General features: G+C 41.3%; 1 protein-coding gene across 1 annotated transcript; it reads right to left on the reverse strand.

The window, feature by feature from the left end:
• Positions 1 to 4,391: 4,391 nt before the first annotated feature.
• LOC118807887 (3-mercaptopyruvate sulfurtransferase-like) lies at positions 4,392 to 11,663 on the reverse strand. Its single transcript, XM_036570053.1, has 2 exons — positions 10,947 to 11,663; positions 4,392 to 7,802 (listed from the first exon to the last, which is right to left on the reverse strand). Exons 1-2 carry the CDS (start codon positions 11,647 to 11,649, stop codon positions 7,504 to 7,506), a joined length of 1,002 nt encoding a protein of 333 aa, XP_036425946.1. The 5' UTR covers positions 11,650 to 11,663; the 3' UTR covers positions 4,392 to 7,503.
• Positions 11,664 to 11,907: the final 244 nt, after the last annotated feature.

Here is an 11,907-nt window from a genome sequence, read left to right on the forward strand (position 1 = left end):
AGTAACACATCAACAGCATATTAGTGAAGTAGCAGTAGTGAAGCATCTGAATACATTGAAGTAAATATCTTGTAGATGTTCTGTTGATACATTACATACATTAAGTAGATGTACTGTTGATATGTTACTTTGATTATGCAAAACCTAACCTTACCCAACCCTACCCAAAACCTAATCCTAACCCTGGTTCTAATCCTATCCTTAACCTTAACCTCAACCCAGAACCTAATCCTAATCCAAAACCTAATCTAATCCCTAACCTTAACCTCAACCCAAAACCTAATCCTAATCCAAAACCTAATCCTATCCCTGAATTTAACCTCAACTCAGAACCTAATCCTAATCCTCACCCTGGCCCTAATCCTAACCCTAACCTTAACCTCAACCCAAAACCTAATCCTAATCCAAAACCTAATCCTAACCCTCACCCTCCCCTAATCCTTAAACTCAACTCAAAACCTCATCCTAACCCTTACCCTGTGTTACGCTTCTTGGTTCTCATTCGGACTCTCAGACCATCAAGGACTCCACTTCCCAGAATCCTTCAGTCAGTCACGAGACTCTTCCAGCCAATCACAAACCACCCAGCAGATCACAGTCACCTGAATACTAATCATCACCTGTTTTACTCTGTATAGGTACCTGTCTGTTTGAAACTTCTCTTTGCGAAGCATTGTCCCTGCTAAGTCTGTGCAGACCAAGCCGGTTGTTGTTCTGATTGTCGTTCCATGTTTGGCCTCGCTTGTTTTTTCCCGTTTTCGGTTCTCGCGTCTGTTTTGGCTTTGTTGTTTTGGTATATGTGCTTTCTCTGGTTACGACCCTCGCCTGTCTATTTGGCTTCGCTCTCGCCTATGCCTCTGGATTTTGTCTGCCTATTCTGGTTATTGACCTGGTCTGGTGTTAACCCTGTTTACCCCCGTCTGAATAAATCTTTCGGGTTCACTTTTATCCACGTGTGTCTGATCTGCAAACCCAGCGGTACACCCTGACCCTAAGCCTATCTTTAACCTCAACCTAAAACCTAATCCTAACACTCAACCCTGCTCTAAATCTAACCATAACCATAACCTCAACCTAAAACCTAATTCTAACTCTCACCCTGCTCTAAATCTAACCATAACCTCAGCCTAAAACCTAATTCTAACTCTCACCCTGCTCTAAATCTAACCATAACCTCAGCCTAAAACCTAATTCTAACTCTCACCCTGCTCTAAATCTAACCATAACCTCAGCCTAAAACCTAATTCTAACTCTCAGCCTGGTCCTAAATCTAACCTTAACCTCAGCCTAAAACCTAATTCTAACTCTCACCCTGGTCCTAAATCTAACCTTAGCCCCAGCCTAAAACCTAATCCTAACTCTCAGCCTGGTCCTAAATCTAACCTTAACCTCAACCTAAAACCTAATCCTAACCCTAAAATGAACCAAAACCTAATCCAGTGAAGCTCCAGTGACAGAATGGTGTCAGTGTGTCTATAACAGCATGTTGAGGATGTTGAGATGGTCTGTATTAGATCTGTTACATGTTCAGTGACCTCTACAGACATGAACTCTACAGATAAAATGAAAAACAACTGAATTCAGCAGATTATAAACAAATTTTATCTCCTCAGTAAATTCAAAGTCTCTTGATAATCTACTGAATGCATTCACTGGTGCTACATCATTGAAGTGTTGTTGATATGTTACTGAGAGTCTGTTGAGTGTTTGTTTCTAAACAGGACCACTCAGAATAAAGGATTACCGTAATGCTTACTGGTTTACATTTTATTTTGTCTTTTTTACTGGTTTGATATTTTCCTATGTTTTACCTTTTTATTTCAATGTTTATTACCCTTTTCAGTGTTCTCTGTTCTGATGTTCAATTACACTGCAAATGTGGGTCAGCCTCGATTGATTGATCGATTGACTGACTGACTCACTGATTGTGTTGGTGGTTACTCTGACACATGAGCTTTTGAGTTCAGCTCCTGAAGCTCTAGTGGTAAACAGAGCTTGCTTGGCTCTATCTACCACAGAGAAAATGTCAGTCAGCGTGTCTGTTGGTATTTTTCTTTGCGTTGGTGGCTGAATCATGACACTCATTACAGTAATGTTAGATTAACCATTATCAGGAATCCGTTTTTCCCTTGAGTGCTGACACTCTGTGATGGCTGATGGTAGCCAGAATGCAACAACTGTCTCTGATATATTGGTCCAAACTTTTTTATTTCATTATATTAATTTAAAAATGCCTGAACTGATTTCCATTGGCCACAAGGAATGGCCACTAGATGGCGACCAAGGGCAATTTAAACAGTGATGTGTTACACTTTTTCATTTCAGGATAAGGCGGTCGTTTTACTGTAACATGTTACTTTATACCAACAGAACTGGTTTTCATTGTTGATTCTTGAATGATGAGCTCTGTCTAAGGATTCTAGGAGAGACCCTCCTCAGCGCTGTAAACTTTACACACATTTTCAGTCATTTTAACAGACCACAGACCACAGTTAACACACTAGCAAACACAACTCTGAACTGGTTTTCCCCCAAAATCATACACGATCTGTGTCCAAGCTGTGCTCTCTCCGCACTGTCATTCTGTCTGCACTGTGAAGCTTTAAGGAAATGAAGTCTTCTAGTGAGGATTACTGAGCTGAATTAAACGACACACTGCCCTCTTGTGGACACAGCAGGTCACTGCATGGTTGTTGTGTTTCATGTCCAGTTAAAAGTGCTGAATTTGTTAGAAAATGCTTCAATGTGTATCACTCAGGCAGTGGTTCCCAACTCCGTTTCTGGACCCCCTCATAGTTCTGTGTCACCTAGATGATAATCACCCTCTTCTTGAGCTGATCCAGGTGTTAAAGCAGTGAAAACACAAAGTCATGTGTTGTGGGGAGACTTGAGCTGGGTAACACAGTACTATGGAACTATTTTACCTCTAAAATAGTCCATGTTTAGCACTTCTTCTCAAGGAATGCTGACCTGGGGCCAGTTTACATCTTTCATATTATACTGAACAAGATTACAAAAAAACTCATTTCACCTAATCTGAGATCACTGTTCTTACTCTGAGGACTTGTCTCCCGGAGATGGATTAAGCCTAGTTTGGACTAAACTGTAAGCTGTAAAGAGGTTTCACTATAGAAAAAAAAAAAATCATATTTAGTGTCATTTTAGTGTCAAGTCTCAATCAATTTATACCTTAAAATATATCTTTACTTATATTAGGAACACAGAAACACTTAAAATGTCCATTTTGTTTATTAATGAGGTAGTAATTGTTATAATATTAACTGCATATTGATATGTAAATTCATTTAATGGCATAATTGTTAGTATTATTATTATTACTGCACAAAGACATGGCTGAGCCCCTGAAAAACTGGGCCAACATCCCCGCCCCCCCATGATTTTTAGAATGTACTTTTTTAAATTACCATTTTTTAGTGCATTTAATATTATGCAATTTAATTGATCAGCAGATCAGATGATGATGGCCATTAGTTTAACCCTTCATCACAGTAGCCATAAAAAGCCATTTCAGCCTGTTTTGGAGATTCCTCAGTCCAGTCTTAAATTACATTATATTTTGAATTAATTTGGTTGCACTTATCAAAACATCTGACAAGTTGATTTCCATTCTGCCAGTGGAATGGCCACTAGAGGGCCTGCAGAGAGAGGTTAACATGCTGAAGTAGATGATCTCTGTGACGCCAGGCTGTTAAATTCAGTAAAAACCCATTTACATGGAACAGGCCTGCTGTATGTCAAACAACTGTTTGATGTAGCTGCCTCAATGCAGTGGTCAACTGGATCTGGATATTGGATAATCTGTAGTGCTTAACTGTTGAAGTATAAATACAATTACTTTGGAAGTAAACATTTTCATGAAACAGCAGAAAGGATCTAATACGATGAGAAGAGGACAGAGCACTTTGGCAGCACCAAAAAACTGGTGGCAGTAGTGGTCAGCATCAATAATAACACTAACAATATAAACAAAGCAATAGCATTCAGATCAACTAGCAAGTTAACACAATACTAGACAGGCAGTACACAGTCAGCAACTTAGTGACTTTCTGATGAAAATCGAACTTCATAGTATTACAAGGGTGATTTGACCTGTGTCTAGTGGGACATCTTACCCCAAAGGTACTTTACTTTTCAACTATTATTAGCCATTCAGTAAATGTGTTAACATTGGATGTAGCCCCATCGTTTGATCAGGAGAGAAAATAAGAAGGGCGGGGGGAGCGCATCTTCCCCTGGGGGGCTTCTTCCCCCAAGTTAACTGTAATGTCATTTGGGAATCAGCTTACATCAACTATACATACAGTCTTAACTAGTAACCGGACTAGAACAGAACTGCTATTGGAATGCTGAAGAACTGTCTTGACAACAAATTCATAAATACAAAGTGTTTTATTCAAACAGTTTGCATGAACACACAAATCGTATCCAAGATAACATGTGCAACATTTGCAGGTGAAAACTGTTTTGGGTGTGTTTGTGTGCGTATGTGTGAGCAGGGTGCTCCCATTTCAATGGCTGGTATCTCTTAAGGCCTGTACATGTTCCTGAGGAAGATAATACACTGGACCCTGTTATCATCCCTGTAGTGTGGGGTGGTCTGGGTGGTCCTGCTGCACCAATTACTGAACGCTCAGTAGGAAGGCACTTCAAGATACAGCTATACAACACCACCCAGGAGAAAGCACCACTGCACCATTCATACAGTACATTAGCACATTTTCATTTCATACCAAGAACCCCAGAACAAAGTGTTTATAATGCCTAAGTCATGTGTAATGACACACTGGGACACTTCTGGCTTGAAATCTAGCTGGTGGTGTTGCTTTTTATTAAATGATTAAATGGTGTGACATAATAGCAGCAAATAAGACAATTAAGATATTAAAGGGCCCGTTTCCTACATTTGTCTTGCTTTTTATTTTTTCCAAGGTCCATTTATAACATTTGTAAGGGTTTATGTACCAAAAGAAGTGGCAATTCATTATAAGCTGATCATTTTACAGCCTCTCTATGTCCCTTACAAGTAAACAGGTTGGGTTTGTTATTGTGCCTTTAAGCCCTAAACGTAAACAAGCTCTATTCTGATGTGTTGCCTGGTACTGCGCCTCAATCAAAAAGCAGTCCAGGCTGAAACACTCCTTATAACTTCAGCATGAATGGGCAGGGCTAGACTGCTGTGGACCGAATAGACGTATGTGTAAATGTGTTCATTTCTGTGACATCACAGAAACATTGAATTCAAAACAGGCAGTTTTTGCAGCTCAGTTTCTATATATGGACTGTATGGAGTGGACAGTGAACAGTTTGTTTTGAAGTGTTGTTTACATCCTACAGCAAACTCTTATTTCAAGAAAGTGAGAAAAATCAGTTTTCCACATTATGGGCCCTTTCAGACAGATTCCATTTTAAATTAAGACAAACTTGTGTTAAAAGGATTAATCAAATTATTCTTCATATGAGAAGGTCTATTTAGTGACTAGTCAGTTTTATGTAACTATGTAAGATTATAGCCTTTTCTTGATAGGATTTTCCTGTAATTTCTCAGGATCCTTAATATTTCACACATTATTTAGTGTAATTGCACTGAAAATAATTGATGCATCAAATTTCTTTGAGTTGAATGTGCCCATCATTCCACAGGAATAAAATACAGTGAATCAACACAAATTTATCTTTCAGTTTACTTACTTTTGGCAAAAACTGTGTTGGTGTAAAACATTTCATTCCTGTGGAAACAATGTGCACATCTGAATCAAGCTGAACTCAAGGCATTACCTTTTTCATCCAGTTGGAATGTTTTAGTGTAAAAACGATTTAACACAATTTTCCACTTTCTCCAGGTATAAGTGATCAGCCAAGAAGTGTTTGGTGTCCAAATTTTGCTGAGTTTCGCTCCTGGAGCTATGAGACTAATGTTGCTAACAAACACTAGAACTCAATAGTCACCCAAATCTTTCTGTAAATACGTCCCCAAAAGTTTTCTAAACCTGCTCAAAACACATCCATGTCTTCATTAAGGTCGGGCAGGCTCACTAATGTGGTTTAGGACACAGTATGACTTACAGTTCACTTCAAAAATGAACAAAACTTTACTGTGTAGGCAGGCATACGGACATCAATGACCATTTCTGTGGTTTATTTATAAACAGATCTTCAATTCACATTTTAAGATTCAACAGTTAATTATAAAATAAACAATAAAAGTTGTGAACATAATCTGCAGCATCCACACATCAGCGAATCTGTGAAGAGTGGGACGGAATTCGGCGCAACACCTGTTCTCTAAAATGACCCCCAGCATTCAGTTACATGGTGCAGTTTTGTGCATTTTTATTGTACACAGCAAGTTATACTGAGTCCTTAACCACACTGTCAATTATGTATAGACTTATTAAAGCTGGTTGAGAGACGTTTACTTAAGTATATGTATTTCTATTTACAGAAAAGATTTGGGTGACTATTGACTACTACTGTTTGTTAGTGACGTTAACCTCGTAGTTCAGAATCTAGGCACTAATCATGCTTTGGCTGATCAGTTACATCTGAGTTGAAAGATGTGGAAGAATTGTGTAAATTTGATCTTTTACTGAACCATTGCTTTCAATGTCAATAAAGACTAATTTAATTACAATTGAATGTTAATGAAACAATTAATACAGAGAGGCATAGACAGAGGGGCAGAGAAAAAAGAGAGAGATAAGACAGAAGAAACTGAGGGACAGCACTCTGATCTCTGTTCTGTGGTCCAAAGGTTGGAGGCAGTGAGGTGCAGAAGGCACTGGGTTCTACAGCTCCATCTAAACAGTCATCCACAAACAAAACTATTTTTTGGTCTAACGGCTGCAACGTTTGGTCTTCAGAGCTCTTCTTAGCTTCTAGAGCTTGTAAATGCTTAGAAGACACAAAGAAGAAGGAATGAGCTTTCAGGTTGTGTAAAAGAGGCGAGTTTCAAGGTTTTCATGAGCCATCATCTGGCTGGAAAGGCCAAACTTCACACCAATGCTTACCTGGTTCTTAAAGGAAAAGTTCCGCCAGAAATCATATTTACACAATTTTTCAACCAGCCAAGACGTGTTTGGTGTCTGAAGTTTGCTTCTTTTGCTTTGCTTTTAGCAAAAAGTACACGGCATAGCTAAAAACAGCAGTAGCATCCATGTTGAAGTCTGAGTTGTGTTGATATTTTGTCCATTTTTATATCTCACACAGTGTCAGAAACCTTATACATATGTCTATCTGTGATTACTTAGCAACTCAACACAGTTTGAACCCAGTGTTATGACCTCTACGTGTTACATGCTAAGCGTCTGACACCAAACACATCTCAGTTGATCAACTATATTTGGGGTCAACTGTACAAATTCGACCTTTGGCCGAACTGTCACCTAAAACCGTTTCCTTGGTATCAGCACCAGCACCTCATTTGTAGAAAAGCAGTAAACTGAGATATCAATTGAGCTCCCACTGAGCTCTTCTCTCAGTCCATCACAGGTGTTTCCCTCGACCCTCTGAGATCACAAGCTCAGGTGTGGCTCGTGTGTACCACTCCATCCAGCCTCCGTCATACACCGAAATGTCTGAATGGCCGCACTGGTGGGCTGCCAGGGCAGCGAGGCACGCGGTGATGGCCGAGCCACAGGTCACGCACAGCGGCCACTGCAGGTCTACTCCGGCCTGCTGGAACACGGCCCTCAGCTGATCCGGAGAAAGAAACAGCCCAGAGGGAGCCAGGAAAGTGGTGAAAGGGATGTTGATGGAACCGGGGATGTGGCCGGGTTCAGTGTCTGAGACATACACATAAGAAAAGGAGACAAATGAAGGTCTGTTAGAAGTACCCCCAATTTGTCCCCCGTCCAATCTACTTTATAGGTCCCCTATACAAATACAGACTGTATCATAAGGCAGTAGTTGGCTGATGGTTTCATGGCATATCTTTTTTTTTAATAAAACCATTTTAGATGCTTAAGTAAACCTATTTTTGTATGTGGCTTATTATTCTAGGATGTCCTTTTACTTTTCATTAAGAGCCAGTTATAACAACCAAAGTTTCTATCTTCCTAAATAAAAATAAAAGTGAACAAACTATAGATAAACCTATGTCAAGCTTGCTTTCTAACACCCCACAGGCCCAACAAAAGGCTGCTAAATGTTGTTTCCCGTCTTCATTTCTAGGCTGAAGTTGGTTTCTTATTCAGCTGCTTCTTGTTCTAATCTTTCAGCCTAGAAATCTTTTGTTCCACCTTAAATGGAGCATCAGTTACATTCTGCTCGTTGTTAACCGTCCCTCTCAAACAAGTTAACTGCGGCTCCATTTGTTAGATTTTATGATGCTGAAACTTTGAAACTCAGGCCCCTGGTCAGTGACTTAAGTTGAATCCGTGTACATAAATGATCAAACTGAACTCCGGCCTTCTGGGGGCCCTCAGGCTATACAGCATTCTAATCACGTAAACTCTACTGAATGTCAGGCCCTCCAGCCCCCTAGAGTGCTGATCAAAGTTTAACCGCCCCCACCCGCTGCAACTGCACACACTCGTTTACATTAGGGCTTAAAAAGCAAATGCGTACCCTAGATCAGCAAGTTGAGAGGCATGACCCCTGGACTCACTATGTTGGTGCACAACAGCACGTATGCACACGGTGAACAGACAATGCAAGCACAGTATGCAGACCAACACTGCATACAACTAAAGATAAGGTGCATGTGTAACATTAACTCACTGACTGATAATGCTGAGTTGGAGGGAGAGCAAAACCAGCATGTATTGAGAAGATCCAATAGATACGACTAGGAACTTGGTTTTCATCTGTGAGAATGAGAATTTGACCCTCATGACCTTTATCTACTCCATCATCTCCTAAATTACTGAGTCCTCTATAGTTCTTTATAAGACTAAAGGGGCAGTGAAGTTTGTTAGACTCAAATCTTCACTTTTTAGGATCTGATGGGTCTAAAACAAGATTCTAAAGTTCCAGAGTGAGAGATGTGAGCAAAAGTAGAGCAGCCCAGGAGCTCAGCCAACACAGCATAATGGAATTAAACCCAAAATGAAAAAGGAACTAAATGCGAAAGTTTAAAATGGAACTGAATCTCAAATGTCTTCCCACTTCCTAATCAGGCTTCTAAATAAACACACAGTCACCCTTTTTTCAGCTTCCTTCTGTCTTTTTATCCTCTTCTTGCATGGAAATTTATGGAGACAACTTCAATCCTCTTTCACTGGTCTGCTATTAAATTTCAACACTGTTACAACACCAGCTACTCAAACTGCAGCCTAAAACTACCAATGCAACTACCACACTTGATAAAGCTTGCTTGTATTTTTGTGAGGTTGCCAGTCTTATTATGTCAGCTCAGTGCATAGCAGTGATAGCCTGCATGTAGAAATAGTCATATTTTGACTTTTTAACAGCTTGGGAGGAAAAATGTCCGGATGGCAAAGCATGTTGGCTTTGGAACTTTTGTTTACTGAAAGATGCCATTAGCCCTATTCGGACAGGATTACATTTACATGGTGTCTTGTAGTAATTCCCTCTTTTAGAGATGGCTCTCTGTGATTTTATTTCCGTGTGGATCAGCAATGTTTGTGTTTTTCCTCCCTCCTCCCCTGACAAAATGATGGACCTATTTATCTGCTGTTTTTCACCAAACTCAGTGGTTGTCTGATAATTTCTGCTCTGTCTGGATACGCATCCTTGATTTTGGTGGATTTTCCAGCCAGATGTTCCATCGCATTGGAAAAAAGTGTTTTTTGACCGATACTATTCACCAGATTTAGGCTTCATGTGTATCCATATTAAACATTTTCCCAAACGCAAAACCATGGATGCTTTGGAAGTCTTTCAATCATTTACTTGATCTGAGTGGTAGAACTTCTTCTCCATGAGTTTTATCACTTGTTTGTATTTTTTTTTACAGACATACCCCTGATAAACTAATCCAATCTGAATAGGGCTATAGCAGCGATTTCTGAAAACGTCATTCATTTTTCCCATAGAGAAAACCAGCTTCGACCCAGAGCTCCTGATATAGACATGACGCCAATTACAGAATGATGACTTCAGGGGTCCGTACACCTACTAAACCAGCTTATTCTCATATGATATCATACATCAGCAAAAGCTGAAATCATGGAAGTAGTTTGGGTGACTATGCTGTCTTTCCAAGTTACCTGCTCATTTAAATAGAACAGAATAGTATAGTATGTTTACAATTGCAAGCGTGTTTCATATTAGAGCCATCTATTATAGTCTACGGAAAAGGTTATATTTAAATCAGGTGTGCCTGAGCAGGGGAATCAAACCTGTGCTGTATGAAGGCTCCCAGAAGTAGACACCCCTGCCTTAAAGGGGAATTCCAGTCATTTTGTTTTTTTATTTCTGCATAGTGATTGAAATATGAACATAGTAATTTAGAGTGCTTTGATGTGAAATGGTTCATTGTAGAGAAACTTACGGACTGCTTTCTTTACAGTGGTGGTGATAGGACCCAGGGGTCACAATGTCTACAAGACAAATATAGCCATTTTATTTGTTATCCTACATGACCAGTGGACCTACATGTGTCTTCTGGTTTATTATATGTAATGTTGATGATGGTAAAATAGTGGAAAATCTGAAAAAAAAAAAGTTTTCTTTGGGGACTATGTTGCCTTAGGACATCCTGAACGTACCCCTCCGCCCTGAACACATTTAAAAAAGAACATTAACGTTAGTAAAATAAGGTGTCAGGCATCAGGCAGTGTATTCATAACCATTTCATGTAATAACTTTCTGTGAAGGAGCTTCTAGAGGTAGTAAAGTACTCAGGGTGACTTTGTTTACATGTTAATGATTTAATTATGCAGAAATTTTGAAAAACTGGTGGAGCTCCCCTTTAAGCCCTTGCAGACTTGGGATGTAAAGGTGAAACTGGGACGGGGCCTTACTGTCTCTGGGCTCCGGGTCCGTTCCTCTGAATCTCCCGGCAGGCCGCGCGTCCACCAGCTGGAACTCCTTGGTCTCCACGTTGTCCAGGATGTCCTGGTACGTCTTGACCCACGCGCGGTTAAGCGTGGCGGTGAACTCTGTGGGCTCGTGCTTCCGGGCCTTGCCCTCCTCCACCGGCTGTCCGTCTCTGATCCAGGCGTGCAGACCGCCGTCCAGCACGGACACGTCCGAGTGGCCGAACACGCGGAACATCCACCAGGCGCGCGGGGACGAGAAGGCGCCGTGCTCGCTGCGGTCGTACACGACCACGTGAGAGCCGGGGGCCACGCCCAGCCTGCTCGCGAACTCGGCGAAGGCGAAGGCCGGAGGCAGCATGTGGTCCATCGGCGAGCTGCGGTCGCTGCATCTGTCCAGGTCGAAGAAGGAGGCGCCGGGGATGTGGCGGGATCTGAACTCGCTCTTGGCATCTCGGCCATGTTTCGGCAGGAACCACGAGGCGTCCAGCACGCGCACGGCGGAGCCGCGCGCCCGCAGCGCCTCGGAGAGCCACCGGGCAGAAACGAGCGCTTTGGTCTGGAAAGACATCGGAGTGGAGGAGGTAAACAGAGATGACTCAGAATGAAAGCTCCTCTGACTTTCATACACGCGCCCTGACACTTCATTCAGCCTGCAGGCGCACAGAGGGGGCGTTACCCGGATCATAGGGGGCGTTACCCGGGAGCAGAGGAGGCGCTATCCGGAGCAGAGTTCCTACTACAACAACATCAACACTACAAGAGAGGGGGCGGAGCATCTACAGGAGTGGAACCGGGAAACATCTGCAGCATTTAGCGGACTCTCTTATTCAGAGCGACTTACAAAAGTGTTGTTGTCTGTATCTTAATTAGTACAAATAGGTCAGAGTAAAACTACGCCTGAGCTCACATACTGCTGGAAACAAAAGCCTTAATACCTGGAGAA

The sequence above is a fragment of the Colossoma macropomum genome, unplaced genomic scaffold (assembly GCF_904425465.1).
Source record: "Colossoma macropomum unplaced genomic scaffold, Colossoma_macropomum, whole genome shotgun sequence".
In the NCBI taxonomy this organism is placed as follows: domain Eukaryota; kingdom Metazoa; phylum Chordata; class Actinopteri; order Characiformes; family Serrasalmidae; genus Colossoma; species Colossoma macropomum.

Excerpts from the sequence above, each read along its gene's own strand:
- LOC118807887 (XM_036570053.1), bottom strand. The coding sequence starts at position 11,649 with ATGATCCGGGTAACGCCCCCTCTGTGCGCCTGCAGGCTGAATGAAGTG. Across the intron at positions 7,803-10,946 it reads GGACCCGGAGCCCAGAGACA|ACACTGAACCCGGCCACATC; the intron begins GTAAGGCCCCGT and ends TGTATGTCTCAG.